Here is a 16670-nt window from a genome sequence, read left to right on the forward strand (position 1 = left end):
GATACATGTATAATGCTTAATGTATGTATTGAATTTGAATACATTATGTATTGAATATGGACTGAACTGTGGTTTTGTACTTCCTGGCTTGCCGTATGCGAAAAGGGGTGGGACAAGAAAAAGGTCACGGAAGTGGTGCATGCTGGGAGAACACGTGGATATCGGTACAATTTCACTGAAGAAGTTGTTTTGGTAAGTCTCTATTCACCAAAATACTTTTGCACTCTTTATCGCTGCCAAATATTTCCCAGTTTACACTTTGAATGGTGTTCTTTATGCTAACTGCAGCTCTTGGAATGGCCCTTTTCAAGTGTTGTTTACATGTCTGACTCGTGTGTCTGACTTATGTATCAAAAGTGTTAGCTTGCTTGTAAGCTATGCAATAAAACACTCACTCGTTAGAATAGTATGCACCCAGGGTATTGCATTGTGGTGCAGTGTATCTACTAGGACTAATAGAGAGTGGGAATTAGCTTATGTCATTCTGAGCTTACCTAGCTAGCTAACTACCTAGCTCGGGTGCCCATAGAGAATGATAGAGGCCTCTAGTGGCCAAAAGGTCATTTTTTTAGCATGGGAAGCGCCATTGAGGGCTTCCACCATTTTAATGTAGTCAACTGGGTGGGACTTCCAACTTCATTGGCTGATCCCTCCTGATGATCCGGTCTGAGTCATGTCCAACCTGGTCATTAGAAGGGATCAGACAACCATGAAGAAGAAAATGGACTACTTAAAGTTGAGATGGCCTCTGGAACAGATGCTATAATGTAGGGTGTTCACTTGCTGCTGTACAATGTAGAGAAAATGAGGCAATTCAAGAGGGTGCTATGAAATTAATGTCAAAATGTGGTTTTCTTTGCCATCATAAATTACATAGCATGAATCATTATGGCAACTGCTCGGCCTCTACAGAGGGTAGTGCGTACGGCCCAGTACATCACTGGGGCCAAGCTTCCTGCCATCCAAGACCTCTATACCAGGTAGTGTCAGAGGAAGGCCCTAAAAATTGTCAGACTCCAGCCACCCTAGTGTACTGTTCTCTCTGCTACCGCACTCCTCAACAGCTAATCAAATGGCTACCCAGACTATTTGCATTGCCCCCCCTCCCCCCTTCTATGCTGCTGCTACTCTCTGTTATTATCTATGCATAGTCACTTTAATAACTCTACCTACATGTACATATTACCTCAACTACCTCGACACCTGTGCCCCCACACATTGACTCTGTACCGGGACCCCCTGTATATAGCCCAGCTATTGTTATTTACTGCTGCTCTTTAATTATTTGTTATTCTTATTTCTTAGTTTTTTATTTCTTATTCTTTTTTAGGTATTTTCTTAGAACTACATTGTTGGTTAAGGTCTTGTAAGTAAGCATTTCATTGTAAGGTCTACACCTGTTGTATTCGGCGCATGTGACAAATATATAATTTGATGTAATAACTTCCATTGACAAACTGTCTGTCCTCTTTATAGATACTGCTTCGACGACTTAGCCATCATGGCTTCCAAAAAGGGCCAAAGCGGCGATGACCGCTTCCAAAAAGTGAAAAAGGACCCACGCTTCTGGGAAATGCCAGAGAAAGAGCACAAAATCAAGATTGACAAGCGCTTCCAGTCCATGTTCCACGATGATCGCTTCAAGCTCAAGTACACGGTCGACAAACGCGGCCGACCTGTCAACCACACCTCATCCGAGGACCTGAAACGTTTCTACAATCTTTCTGACTCTGAGGAGGAAAAGGAGGATGGAAAGGATAAAGAGGAGGCGAAGAAGAAAAAGAAGACAAAAGCAAAGTTGGGCTCTGTGGAGGGAGAGGATAAGGGAGTGGATGAGCCTAAAAAGCCTCTGAAGAAAGGAAAAGCTTCACAGTTCATAAAGAGTGGACCTAAAGGAGACCAGCCTATCAGAGGAGTCAGACTGTGTGAGGAAGGTAAGTAGTAGAGGGGACCTTATTGTATGACCTTATGACCCATAACATGCATTACACCTCAGGGCCCCTGCTAAAGCAAATACGTTAAAAACAAATGTTTCAAGTTTTGTCACGTGCACAAGTACAGTGAAATGCCTGATTTTGAAAGCTCTTTCCCAACAATGCAGTAATCAATATCAGTAGTACTATAAAGTAAAGTAGAACAAAAACACACGAGAAATAGAAATAAGACTACGAGTAAGTAAGTAAGCTATATACAGGGTCAGTTCCAAGGTCAGTGCCAATAATATATTTACAATGTGCAGGGGTAGATATAGAGCCCTTTCTGTGTTTACAGAAATTGCCGTACGAGGGCGATTCTCACAAGTTGGTGGCAGAACAAGGGGGAGTTTTTATAGAACATCAGCAAAAAAAAAAATATTTACATGTTGCTTATTTAAGCATGCATTTCACACTACTTTTGGATTGTTATTGGATTTTAAGGCTCGTATGAACGTCCTGCTAATATAATGTTTGTGTCATCATCGCAAATCAACTGCATTATACTTAAAATTCACTTGGCTAGCTGTTGCTACAGGCTATATCAATGAGCGTTAGTATTGTAGCTAACTGCTGCATCCCAAATTAGTTATTTTGCAAAGATCATGATCAAATATAATCTTAGTGACTGTTCAAGCAACAATCAAAACATTGCAAGTGTATGAGAACCTCCAAAAGGTTATTTTGTTAAGAAGTAATAAAAATGTAAATCTAAGCTAAGTTGAATGGGTGCAGATGCCGATGGCTTTCCAACTGCCGCCAAGAGTCAATGTGTCGTGTACTGGAAAAGGGTCTATGTATAGGTATAAGGTGACTAGGCATCAGGATATATGATAAACAGAGTAGCAGCAGTGTATTTGGTGTATGTGTAGAGTACCGGAATTTCCGGACTATAAACCACAACTTTTTTCCCACGCTTTGAGCCTCGCGGCTTAAACAATGACGCGGCTAATATATGGATTTTTCCCGCTTTCAAATAAAAATAAATTTAAAAAACACATTCTGTGACGTGCTCAGTTTTTGGGCGGCATGAAGCTTTCATTAGACCAATGAAATTGCCGAACGGGTTAAGGTCAAACAACTTTTTTGTTTACTGTTTAGATTAAATCGAGCGCTCTCAAACTTCCCATCATTCTGATTACGGTAGTCATTTTGTCACCCTGATTCCTCGGGGTACAACAAAGTATTTGCAGCCACTCGACATCAGTGTAAATCGTGCATTTAAGGTGGCGCTCCGTGTTCAGCGGGAGGCTTGGATGACAAGTGGGAAGAAATCCTTCACTAAAACGGGCCGCATGCAAAGAGCAACTTATGGACAAGTCTGCCAGTGGGTCCTGACAGCGTGGAGCATTGTCAAAAAATCCACTATCATCAACGGGTTTCGAAAGGCTGGACTGCTGCATGTTGAAGAGTGCTCAGCGGGGGATTTGCCTCCGGATGAAAGTGACGAGAGCGACATTGAAAACGATCCAATATCGGATGAAGCAATTCTGAGGCTATTCAACTCCGACACCGAAGGAGATGTTTTCAGTGCACAGGAGAAGGAAGATGGTGACCAATGACTTTCTTGGTGGGCTCCTGTTTACTGCACATTTTTATTTTTGTTACAAGCCGTGTTTCGTTAAAGCCTATTTATTTTTGTTACAAGCCGTGTTTCGTTAAAGCCTGTGTAAAGTTAATTTGTTTCAATGTACCGGTAGGCACTGCGGCTTATAGACATGTGTGGCTTATTTATGTTCAAAATAATACTTTTTTTAAATTCAGTGGGTGCGGCTTATATTCAGGTGCGCTTAATAGTCCGGAAATTATGGTAATTATGAATGTATGTGAGTAAATGAAGTGTGTGTTGGAGTGTGAGTATGTAAAGTCCTGTGAGTGTGCATCATAGTCAGTACAAAAAACTGATGAAACATTGGGCAATGAGTTGGATTGAAGACATAAATATATAGCTCTAGAGATGATGACGGTTTTACTTTGACCTGCTTGCTCAGTCCTAGCAAAGCTGCTAGTGCAGTCGGAAAGTATTCACACCCCTTCCTTTTTTCCACATTTTGTTACGTTGCAGCCTTATTCTAAAATGGATTAAATCAAAATTTTAAAATCCTCATCAATCTACACATAATATCCCATAATGGGTCAGAAGTTTACATACACTAAGTTGACTGTGCCTTTAAACAGCTTGGACAATTCCAGAAAATGATGTCATGGCTTTAGAAGCTTCTGATAGGCTAATTGACATAATTTGAGTCAATTGGAGGTGTACCTTCAAACTCCGTGCCTCTTTGCTTGACATCATGGGAAAATAAAAATAAATCAACCAAGACCTCAGGAAAAAAAATGGAGACCTCCACAAGTCTAGTACATCCTTGGGAGCAATTTCCAAGCGCCTGAAAGTACCACGTTCATCTGTACAAACAATAGTACGCAAGTATAAACATCATGGGACCACCCATCCGTCATACTGCTCAGGAAGGAGATGCGTTCGTTCATCTCTAGGAGACAGTACTTTGGTGCGGAAAGTGCAAATTAATCCCAGAACAACAGCAAAGGACCTTGTTAAGATGCTGGAGGAAACGGGTACAAAAGTATCTATATCCACAGTAAAACGAGCCCTATATTGACATAACCTGAAAGGCCGCTCAGCAAGGAAGAAGCCACTGCTCCAAAACCGCCATAAAAAAATCCAGACTACGGTTTGCAACTGCAAATGGGGACAAAGATCGTACTTTTTGGAGAAATGTCCTCTGGTCTGATGAAACAACAATAGGACTGTTTGGCCATAATGACCATTGTTATGTTTGGAGAAAAAAGGGGGAGGCCTGCAAGCCGAAGATCACCATCCCAACCGTGAAGCACGGGGGTGGCAGCATCATGTTGTGGGGGTGCTTTGCTGTATAAGGGACTGGTGCACTTTACAAAATAGATGGCATCATGAGAGAGGAAAATTACGTGGATATATTGAAGCAACATCTCAAGACATCAGTCAGGAAGTTAAAGCTTGGTCGCAAATAGGTCTTCCAAATGGACAATGACCCCAAGCATACTTCCAAAGTTGTGGCAAAATGGCTTAAGGACAACAAAGTCAAGGTATTGGAGTGGCCATCACAAAGCCCTGACCTCAATCCCATAGAAAATTTGTGGGCAGAACTGAAAAAGCGTGTGCGAGCAAGGAGGCCTACAAACCTGACTCAGTTACACCAGCTCTGTCAGGAGGAATGGGCCAAAATTCACCCAAATTATTGTGGGAGGCTTGTGGAAGGCTACCCAACACATTTGACCCAAATTAAACAATTTAAAGGCAATGCTACCAAATACTAATTGAGCGTACAGTATGTAAACTTCTGACCCACTGGGAATGTGATGAAAGAAATAAAAGCTGAAATAAATCATTCTCTCTACTATTATTCTGACATTTCACATTCTTAAAATAAAGTGGTGATCCTAAGTTGCCTAAGACAGGTAATTTTTACTAGGATTAAATGTCAGGAATTGTGAAACTGAGTTTAAATGTATTTGGCTAAGGTGTATGTAAACTTCCGACTTCAACTTTATATATATATATATAAAAAAATAAGCGTGTATGTGTGTATATATGTATATGTGTGTGTGTGTGTGTGTGTGTGTGTGTATGCTCATTGTCTTGAAGTTTGTTGCTGCAATCAATACATGCTGTTTTTACAGGTGACGAAGAGGAAGATGACAAGGTGCCTCACGTTGAGGGGGACGAGGACGATGTGGACCAGGCGGCCAGCATCTCAGACGGCAGTGAGGATGAGGAAGACGAGGATGAAGCAGATGTGGAGAGTGACGTGGAGAGCGGCTCCGAGGACGAGTCCGGTTCAGAGTCAGATGAGGACAGTGACATCAGCGAGCCTGATCTGGCCAGGGGGAAAGGCAATGTGGAGACCAGCTCGGACGAGGACGACGATGATGACGTGGAGGCCATCTTGAAACATGAGGAGGAGGAGATCCAGCACGACTGGGGCGAGCTGTGCAAGGACGCGCCACGGAGTGAGGAGGTGAGGTCTAGGACTGTGTCTCAATTGTCCAGAGTGACTTCCTCTTCTCATTTCCTTTCGTCGTCTAAAATGACATAAGAAATTGCATGTTCCAATATTGTTGTTTTTTACTACAACAGGTAACACAAAGGCTGGCCGTGTGTAACATGGATTGGGACCGGATGAAAGCCAAGGACCTGCTGGCTCTGTTTAACTCCTTCAAGCCTAAAGGAGGGGTTGTGCTCTCTGTGAAGGTAAGGCTACATTAATTTGCCTGCTGGCTGTCACTCAAATATGATGGATGTGACACTGCTTCACCAGACCAAGTCACAAATGTTGTGTATGGTTAACACTGTGTGTTTGTTTAGATCTACCCCTCAGAGTTTGGGAAGGAGCGGGTTCAGCAGGAACAGACCCAGGGTCCCCTGGAGCTGATGGCCCTGCCGGAGGATCCGGACAAAGACACAGAGGAGGAGATGTATGATCTAGCTACCCCATTCACACATCTCTATCCTCCCTATATTGTTCAACCAGAAATGAACCAGAGATACAATGTTGTGGTCCTAACAGATCAAAGATAGGCAGTGAAATAGTTTCTATGAAAAGTGAATTAATATTAATTTATGTGTTTGTGTATTGCAGGATTTACAGAGAGAAGATGCGGGACTACCAATTCAAGCGGCTGAAGTACTACTATGCGGTGGTGGAGTGCGACTCGCTTGACACAGCTGCTAAAATCTACCAGGAGTGTGACGGCTTTGAGTACGAGAGCAGTTGCTCCATCCTGGACCTGCGGTGAGGGAATAGACAGACACTCATTTATACTGAAGTGTACACTGGAGGAAAATATGTTCAATGAAAGTGTAATAGAATGTACTGTATAACTTGATAACGTAAAGCATGGTAATGAAGCTGTCCTCAAAAGAAGGAAGGAGATGCGTTCGTTCATCTCTAGGAGACAGTACTTTGGTACACAACATCTTATCAATACATAAAATAACATAATGGCACACATAGTGATGAATCTCATCCTTGCTTAATATATTACCAGTATATCATCGTACATCAAGGTATTGCACTTGGACATGCTAACTACTTATTAGCATGATACCATTATCTGTGCTGCTGGTTCATTCTAAACATTAGGATGTCACTATACTCCCATGCTAACTGTTGTGGTGGTCCCCCCTCTCTTCCGTGGGAACAGGTTTATCCCTGATGATGTGACGTTTGATGAGGAGCCAAAGGACTTAGCCACAGACGTGGACCTGTCTGCCTACACCCCCAAGCTCTTCACCTCCACAGCAGCAGCCACGTCAAAGGTTAGACACACTCCGTCTAATAATCTCTTATGGTCAAAGAAGAATATTTCCTCCATGGTCTCCAGGCTTACCACCTGTGGAGCGATGGTCCTGCAGTACACTGAACAAAAATATAAACGCAACATGCAACAATTTCAAAGATTTTACGGAGTTGCACTTCATATAAGGAAATCAGTCAATTTAAATAAATACATTTGGCCCTCATCTATGGATTTCACATGACTGGGAATACAGATATGCATCTGTTGGTAACAGATACCTTAAAAAATAAAAGTAGTGGTGTGGATCAGAAAACCAGTCAGTATCTGGTTTGACCGTCATTTGCCTCATGGTGCGTGACACATCTACTTCGCATGGAGTTGATCAGGCTGTTGATTGTGGCCTGTGGAATGTTGTCCCACTCCTTTTCAATGGCTGTGCGAAGTTACTGGATATTGGTTGGAAGTGGACCACATTGTTGTACACGTCGATCCAGAGCATTCCAAACATGCTCAATAGGTGACATGTCTGGTGAGTATGCAGGCCATGGAAGAACTGGGAGATTTTCAGCTTCCAGGAATTGTGTACAGATCCTTGCGACATGGGGCCGTGCATTATCATGCTGAAACATGAGGTCATGGCGGCGGATGAATGGCACGACAATGGGCCTCAGGATCTTGTCACAGTATCTCTGTGTATTCAAATTACCATCTATAAAATGCAATTGTGTTCATTGTCCGTAGCTTATGCCTGCCCATACCATAACCCCACCGCCACCATGGGGCACTCTGTTCACAACGTTGACATCAGTAAACCGCTCGCCCACACGACGCCATCTGCCCGGTACAGTTGAAACCAGGATTAATCCGCGAACACACTTCTCCAGCGTGCCAGTGGCCATCGAAGGTGAGCATTTGCCTACTGAAGTCAATTACGATGCTGAACTGCAGTTAGGTCAAGACCCTGGTGAGGATGATGAGCACGCAGATGAGCTTACCTGAGACAGTTTCTGACAGTTTGTGCAGAAATTATTTGTTTGTGCAAACCCATAGTTTCATCAGCTGTCCGAGTTGCTGGTCTTAGACTGTCCTGCAGGTGAAGAAGCCGCATGTCAATTATCTGGCAACAGCTCTACGAGAAGACCAAGGCCACCCAATTGCACGCTTCCTCAACTTGAGACCAAACTTGTCTGATAAATTATTTTGTGGCCTTTTATTGGCCTCAGCACAAGGTGCACCTGTGTAATGATCATGCTGTTTATTCAGCTTCTTGATATGACACACCTGTCAGGTGGATGGATTATCTTGGCAAAGTAGAAATGCTCACTAACAAGGATATAAACAAATTTGTGCCCAAAATTTTTGTGAATGAAGTTTTTTGTGCGTATGGAAAGATTTTGGGAAATCTTTCATTTCAGCTCATGAAACATGGGACACTTCACATGTTGCGTTTTTTAAAATGTTTTTGTTCAGAATAAATCTGAATTGTTCAGATTGACATTTTTTGCTGAATATTTGCATCTCGTACATTTCCCTCTAGTACTATCATCTTTAGTTGAGAAAGGACTCTGTAGTTATATTTCAGGTTGTTTACATTTATGACTTAATGTGCGTTTTCCACCCCAGGTGGAGTTGACCTGGGACGAGACAGACCATGAGCGTGTCACTGCCATGAACAGGAAGTTCAACAAGGACGAGCTGCTGCAGATGGATTTCAACGCCTACCTGGCCTCCTCCAGCGATGATGAGGATGGAGTGGAGATGGAGAAGGAAGAGGAGCTTCCAGAGGGTAAGAAGAAAACAGAACTTGGAAGTGATTTTGATTAGCTTTTATAAAATACCTTTCAAACCTGTATACTCGAAGGACAAAACCTCACTTTAAGGTTATTATTCTTTGTGCTGGTAGATTATTGCCAACAGGGACAAATCACTATTACTGTAATTTTAAAGGAGAGATGTTATTGCATATGTTTGTTGCGTTGACTTTTATTTCCCCTTTGGTCACCTAGTTAAACAGCCAGAAGAGGCCAGCAAGGAGGTGGAGAAGAAGGTCAAGAAAGGGAAGCAGAGCAGCGGCAAGCAGATAGAGAAATACAGAGAGCTGCTGAAGAGCATCCAGGAGAAAGACAAGAAGAAGGAGGACAAGGGCATGGAGATGGAGATCACATGGGTGCCAGGTAGGGACAACAACAAAAAATCCCGTGGCAGACAGACATTTCCATTGTCGGTAGTGCAACTTTTCATTGTGTCAGTGCAACTTTTTGTTGTCAGACAGTGTGACTTTTCCCATATGTCGAAATAGTGTGACTTTGACTCGTCAGTACAAATTGCATTTAGTTGGCACAACCAACCACTAAGCAGCCTCATAATTACACTCCCATCTTCCTCACCTCAGGACTGAAGGAGACAACTGAACAGTTGGTGAAGGAGAAGCTAGAAGGAAAGGACAAGCTGACACCCTGGGAAGAGTTCATTGAGAAGAAGAAGGACAAGAAAAAGCAGAAGAAGACCAAAGGAAAGCAGGTGAGATCACTAGATTAAAGAAGGTTGTTAACTATCTCACACACATTGTATTGGAGGGTGACAGACTTTTTTTCTTTCCTTCAGGAATCGGATGATTCGGACCTCAGTGGCGATGAGCTTCCTGCAGACGTTGACTTTGATGACCCGTTCTTTGCTGAAGAGCTTGGTTCTACGGGTGAGTCGCACCGTGAATCATAATCAGTTGCCACATTTACTCGAGTGCACCAGTAAAACGAATCACAATATGCTTTAATGGATGATTTGACCATGACTTGTTTTCTTCCTAATCTCCCAGATCTGAAAAAGAAAGCAAAGAGCAAGAAAAACAAAAAGGTGGAGGAGAGGACACCTGAAGAGGAGGAGGAGTTGGAGAAACAAAAGGTAGGTGTCAGTGACGTGGAGTTGAAAGCACTCGTATACACTAATGCAATGGACTTAATACTGTTATTGGTATTCAGAACGTTGCACATTACATTTTGTGAGCAGATGTCTTGACACGGTTTGAGTAAGCTAATCAAGAGTAACCCATTTTATTTCTTCATAAACCCACAGGCTGAGATGGCCCTGCTCATGGACGACGAGGACGACGACAAGCACAAACACTTCAACTACGACAAGATCGTAGAGGAGCAGAACCTGAGCAAAAAGAAGAGGAAGAAGCTTCTGAAGAAGGACAACACGAGCCTGGAGGAGGACGACTTCCAGGTCAGAGCAGCCTTTTGGTTTCTTTTCATGGCAAAGAAATAGCTTGTAGTCAACAGGCGGTATTTTGAAGTGTTTCTTTTTTTTAACCATCGTTTCTCATTGACATCAATTAATGATTTCGTAGTCTCAAATCAGGAGCTTCATGAATACACTTATTGATAGGGGAGTGTAGGTTACATTTCCTGGAAGGACCATTTTTCTGTGGCCTTAAGATGCACAATTTGTTTTACTGTCGAGGCTTTTTTGTAGACTTCAATGAAATCTCACCCCCCCAATCTCTTCTCTCTGACAGGTGGATGTGAAGGACCCTCGTTTCCAGGCCATGTTCACCTCCCACCTCTACAACCTTGACCCGTCCGACCCGGGCTACAAGAAGACCAAGGCCACCCAGAGCATCCAGGTCGAGAAGCAGCGCCGCAGGGAGGAGCGCCAGCGCGACCAGGACGAGGCGCTCAAGAGCTCACAGGCCCCGCCCGCACAGGAAGTGGGAGCAAAGAAACAGGAAACAGATGCCAGTGGCCAGGCAGTGGCTGAAACCACCAAGAAAATGGACCCCGGACTGTCCATGCTCATCAAGTCTATTAAGAACAAAACAGCGCAGTTTCAAGCACGGAAGAAACAGAAGACCATGTAGGTCTTTTTAACTGGACTATTGAGGACAATGTTTCTGGGTGAAAAGCTATGGACTCTTAACCAGTAGCTATGTGCAGTGGCATTACGCTACGCTATCTCTTTGTGATGAAGATACTGTTGGTGTGTGTGAGGCCTGAGATAAAAGCCTTGCCCACTTTTATTGTGAACTATCACTCTACAAAAGAGGTCTAATCAGGAATATGAAGTTGAAGATAAAGTTAGAATATTTTGTGTATTTGAATGGGAAAATATGCTTATTAACATTGAGACACTTGTATAAACCATGTTCTGAGGGACTGCCAACAGTACATGGTGGTTTGATAAATCTCTGAATATTATTTTTTTACTCTTGATTTACATTATACAAACCTGCTCTATAGCCCCAGTCTGAGCCCTTTTTAAAATACTTATTTTATATAAAAAGACACTTCACACAATTTTCAGAACTGGTTAATTGTATTTTCTATATGCAACAACAGTACACATTCATAGGTCCATTGATACTGTCAAACTCACAGCACGGCAACATTCTCATTGGAATCTCATTCTTCAACATTTCATACTGATTCATAAAATAAAAAATGCCCTAAATTAGTGTAAGCAAGATACAAAAAGGCTGTCCTGTTTGAAAAGAGGACCAATAGTAGTGCAAAAAAAAGTTAGCTATATACTGAGAGGGCAACATACTCAAGTATCTTAAACCTCAGCACAGGTTTACATTGCCATTTTGAGGTCTATTCTCAGTTATATTAATCTCACAGAAAACCCAAGGGGATACTTGGATTGAGAGGTAACAATATAAAATCTTAGAAATTGCACCATCAAATGTTTAAACTATTTACCAAGTTAAAGTACAAAAATATTTGATTATACATTAAGTATCCTCTATATCAATGTCGAGTTTCTTGCACAGGTTGAAATATTTTGTTTTCAAGTTGTAGTGTTTTCCTTAGGAATGTTTGAAGGAAAAACAAAAAAAAGATACCTGCAACATACTAATCTTGTTAAATGAGAACTGTGCTTCATAAACAGAACAAAAATGTGTGAACCATGTTAAGTGTTAGGACCAACCCTTAACAAATGCCTATCCTTCATTTCTAAGAAAATATTTGGTCACTGCAACCCAGTTTAGTCAAAATACAGTCACACTAGGTCCGACATACTCATAAGGCAATTAAATATTGAACTAAATAACCACCACAATAAATTGGATATGTTTGTTTTTTTCAAACCAGGTATACTTTTAAAGCCATAGTTAAGAGCTGATGCTTTCTGAACAGCCGGGGGGGTGCATTTACTGTGGCAGTAAAGATGGGAGGGTTACGTTTCCCTCACGTTCGACACCTCAAGCGTAAAAGATGAGCTCAGGAATTTGCCCCCCCTGCACACCCGTCCCATTGGTGCTGTCCGAAGAGCACTGGAACTGGAAGGTGACCTTGCCACACTGCACCTCAGTCATCCCCTCCTGGCCAAAGTAGCTGAGCTCATTGCCGTCCAGCACGACGCTAGCCGTGTAGAATGTGTCGGGCTCGATCTGCACAGGGTATTCAAACCACACTGGGAATGTGCTGCTGGAGCCATCCGAAAAGTACTTGATGAGGCTCTGGCCCAGCGGCACGCCCTGCCTCTTGAGTTCAATCTTGGCGCTGTACTCTGCTGAGCCGCAGCTGGAGCCGTACAGGCCGAAGCCGGCGATGAACACTCGCTTGTCCACGGCGAACTGGATGCTGTCGCAGCGGCCCCGGTAGCGCCACTGGTTACTCCGGTAGGCGCACGACTGGAAGCGGTGGCAGCGCTGCGGTGCCAGGCCCTTGCGCAGCTTGCTGGCAAACAGCAGGTCAGGCTTCTTGGCGGCCGTGTACCACAGGAAGATGTCGTTGGTCTCGTTGAGCGTCAGCACGCCCGACTGTGCCGCACTGTTGGCGAAGTCATCCAGCGTCATGGTGGGAATGCGGATCAGGTAGATGGCCTTGCCCAGCGCCAGCCGTTTGTTCTCAATGGTGGGCGTCAGGCCCTGGCGCTGGCATTCGGCCTCAGCCCAGCTCAATGCCGCCTCGAACACCACCATCTCCTTGGCATTGAGCGTCTCGCGGCGCAGGATACTCTCCAGGGTCACCGAGTCGATGTCGGTGAAGCCCTCGGAGCGCAGCGCCAGCTCGGCTTGGGCGTCGATCACCTCCCAGCAGCGCTGCGTCAGGTCGGGCTCCTCAAACAGGCAGCTCTGGGAGAGCAGAACGCAAGCATTCTTGGCGCTCAGGCTCGTCTCGAGGAAGTTGACGCATGCCCGAGCCAGGTGGGGCACGATGTACTTCTTGGCGGCATAAAGCGTAGCCAGGACAGTATCAGCACACAGGTCGATCTCGTCACAGTAGATGTACCTGGCAGACCAGAGTGGGGAGAGTCAGATTAGAGCTCGACAAGTTCACTTCAACTTCTCATTTATGGGAAGGCTAATTTTATAATTTCACATGCCATTGCATTGTCAGCTGAATATTCAAAGGGACACATTCTAACATGAATACGGCCAAGTAAAACTTATCTGGGAAAAAAACTTGATGTCCCATCATTCAGTCAGAGACATTTTTCCTTTATAGCTTACTTGCAAATACCATCAATCAGCCTACATTTCAAATGAACTAAGGTCGCCCTCATTCTGAAATGTACAATGAACACTGGGACTGCATCTAATGAGATGTCAGGGGGCGCCGGGCACGTACTTCAGCATGGCTAGGAACGAGGGAGGCTCCACATCAGGGATACGGATCTCTTCCTTGTCCTCTGCCAGTTCACCATAAAACATGGCGTGGAACACATTACTCCCCACAGCCAGCACATACTGAGGGACAGCATGGAAGATAGGGAGTCACATGAGAAAAGGAAGAGAAGCAGAGGGAGCAAGTTATGGTGGGAGGATGTATGAGGGATAGAAGGTGGAGAGAATATACATTTACACATATATAAATGTAGATATTTGCTAAATGATTTGGCATAAAGAGGCTGGTATAGAGACATCATATAATTGCATTTTAACATTTTTGTCATTTAGTAGACTCATCTGTCTGTACAGGTTTAAAGGGGATTGATTACCTTGTGCCCAGGTACTCGCTGAGTCCCTCCTGGGGGGCCAACGACAAAGTGAACATCTGCCATCAACTCATTGTTGAACATGACTGAATTCCTGTGAAAGCATGAGTCATATGATTAATAAACAGTGTCCATGGCATCACATTCAGAATTCAGTATATGCATGTAAGAGCTGGCAGACCCAAGAAATGTGTTTTCTTTGGCCATTTTAAATCTATTAAAATGTACACATCGTCTCCCCTCAAAAGGAAGTAGAATCCCAGTTTAACTACTGGTTACTGGGGTCACCTACCTCTCTCGGATGGTAGGATAGAGCCCTTGCCAGTTGCAGCTGTGAATGGTGTTGTTGTTATTCAGGTTCTGCTGCTGGTATTGCTGCACAGCTGTTTTGGTTGAGGATGCTGGGGCCAGCTTCTTGGTGGGAAAGAGCTCTGCAGCCATCTTCACCCCACTATTTCTTGTTAGGGTGATCTCATGGCAGGCGTGAGGCTGCGATTGTTGGGGCAATCCTTTAAATTGCCTTTATTTGACGGTCGTGGCTGACACGGGAAAGGACAAAAAGAATGCTAGCAACAAAAACAAAGTTCTAACGTTAGCTAGCTACTGTAGCTGGCTAATGTTAGCTAACATAAAATAGTTCGCAATGTAGTCAAACAATACATGCAAAAATACACACGATAAACATCTAACGTTACCTAGCTAGATTCTAGAACGTTGTTTAAATCAACGCTTACATTTTAGACGTATTAGCTAACGTTAGATATCTACCTGTAGCCAGTTTGCTAACGCTAGCGAACTGCTAGACTGCGGTCAAGACCGGCCAGATGTGATACAGGAAATGGCTAATGAACCCTTGTTTTTTTGAATTTGGCAAAACCGAGAACGGTAGCTATCCTCTTACCTGCCGCATTTGACGTCAAGTAGCTATCACCAATCGTAAAGTGGGCGTCCGACGATTGTATGAAACGTTTCCACATGCAAGTGGCTTGCTACACAACTCGAATGTACACAATACACATCTGCCAGGCACTATTGTTTAGGTGTAATACAAGTTCATACCACTACGAGTTAAGGAGGGCTGTACTCCATTTTTTTGTTTTTGTAGAATGCTGAACAGGAATCCTTTCAAAGCTCTTGTTCATTTTTGTGACATTGATAAAGAAGAAAAACATTCAAGCATATTGTCACTGATATATATTTGTGTAGGTATTGAAGTTATTTCAAAATAAATGTAACACAGTGTTTGTGAGTGTTTCTACTGCCTCTGCCCAGTGTTATCACGTTAGTACTCAGTCTCGAGACCACATATTGACTGTCTCCGTGTCATTGACATTTGTACTCGGTCTTGACTCGAGTTCTCACTGTCCGAGACCATCATTTCTTCCCGAGACAAGCGGAGTAAAAAAACGAATAATTACCGGTTTCCATTCAGTCAGCGCATAAAATCCCTTCGTCAGGCCAAATATATACACTCCTTTCTTGAAACATGATTATGTTATTAAGAGCCGTTATATTATATATATATATATTATAGGCATGATTGCGCAGTGACGAACCTATAGGCATTCATTGTGTGGCAGGTTCGAGATTCTGGAAGGACTGCAACCGTAATACAAGCGCACTCATGTAGGAGAGTGCACTTTTTGTAAAACACAGGGCCAGCGGTGTAGTGGAGGGTATACGCAACGTATGTATACAATTTTTTTTGTCAGTGGTCATTGCTTATATTAATTTCTTAATCCCTATTGATGCGTATCAAAGTAGTGTAGTGGAGGTATACGATTTATCAATTATGTAGTACAATAGAGAAATGATGCACAAAATATCCTACACAATCGCAAAGTACGTGAAATATATTCACATTCTCACCGCACCTCCTGAGCTGGAAAATCTTGTGCAATACACCGACGCATGTCTTGTATCCAAGATCCTAAATGGCCTGGCTCCCCCTCTACTCAGTACTTTTGTTAAACAGAAAACTCAAACATATGGCAGAAGATCCACAAGATCTGCCATGAGAGGACACACACAACTGCACCAGCTATCACACTTTAACAAAAAAACATGAACACTTCGCTAAAGGCCAATCAGACTTGTGAATATAATCCCTAGTTGTGTATTGCCGCTTTCAAGGTTGTCTGTAGTTTGTGAGGTGTGGAAACACTTCGTTGCTTTTATGGATTTTGTCGTGTTGCTTTTTGTGCTATGTTCCTTTGTTTGCATACTACATCTTGCTTGTCCTATGTTGCTCTGCGTGTGCTCACTACTGATTGATTGTCTGTATTGTTATTGTAATTGTTTTTAATAACCTGCCCAGGGACTGCGGTTAAAAATTTGCCAGGTGGCTAAAACCGGCACTTTTACTGAAACCTTGATTAATGTGCACTGTCCCTGTAAAAATAAAAAATAAACTCAAACTCAACTCGCACAGCCTAGTTTCAACGGGATATAATC

General features: G+C 43.2%; 2 protein-coding genes across 7 annotated transcripts; one reads left to right on the forward strand and one right to left on the reverse strand.

Moving 5' to 3' along the window:
• The first annotated feature begins 89 nt into the window (after positions 1 to 89).
• LOC106564836 (ESF1 homolog) lies at positions 90 to 11569 on the forward strand. Its single transcript, XM_014131273.2, has 14 exons — positions 90 to 192; positions 1477 to 1934; positions 5655 to 5992; positions 6112 to 6225; positions 6340 to 6449; positions 6614 to 6766; positions 7179 to 7293; positions 8898 to 9060; positions 9281 to 9448; positions 9667 to 9794; positions 9879 to 9969; positions 10090 to 10175; positions 10347 to 10499; positions 10792 to 11569. Exons 2-14 carry the CDS (start codon positions 1502 to 1504, stop codon positions 11131 to 11133), a joined length of 2394 nt encoding a protein of 797 aa, XP_013986748.2. The 5' UTR covers positions 90 to 192; positions 1477 to 1501; the 3' UTR covers positions 11134 to 11569.
• LOC106564837 (BTB/POZ domain-containing protein 3) lies at positions 11570 to 16333 on the reverse strand. 6 transcript variants are annotated; one of them, XM_014131279.2, is made up of 5 exons: positions 16091 to 16333; positions 14509 to 14755; positions 14220 to 14310; positions 13850 to 13968; positions 11570 to 13510 (listed from the first exon to the last, which is right to left on the reverse strand). In XM_014131279.2, exons 2-5 carry the CDS (start codon positions 14655 to 14657, stop codon positions 12478 to 12480), a joined length of 1392 nt encoding a protein of 463 aa, XP_013986754.1. In that variant the 5' UTR covers positions 14658 to 14755; positions 16091 to 16333; the 3' UTR covers positions 11570 to 12477. The 6 variants fall into 6 exon arrangements, with proteins under 6 accessions (XP_013986754.1, XP_013986753.1, XP_013986750.1 ...); XM_014131278.2 differs by having other exon boundaries at positions 16078 to 16333; XM_014131275.2 differs by lacking the exon at positions 16091 to 16333 and adding an exon at positions 15118 to 16045 and having other exon boundaries at positions 14509 to 14782.
• Positions 16334 to 16670: the final 337 nt, after the last annotated feature.

This window comes from Salmo salar, chromosome ssa12 (genome assembly GCF_905237065.1).
Source record: "Salmo salar chromosome ssa12, Ssal_v3.1, whole genome shotgun sequence".
NCBI lineage: Eukaryota > Metazoa > Chordata > Actinopteri > Salmoniformes > Salmonidae > Salmo > Salmo salar.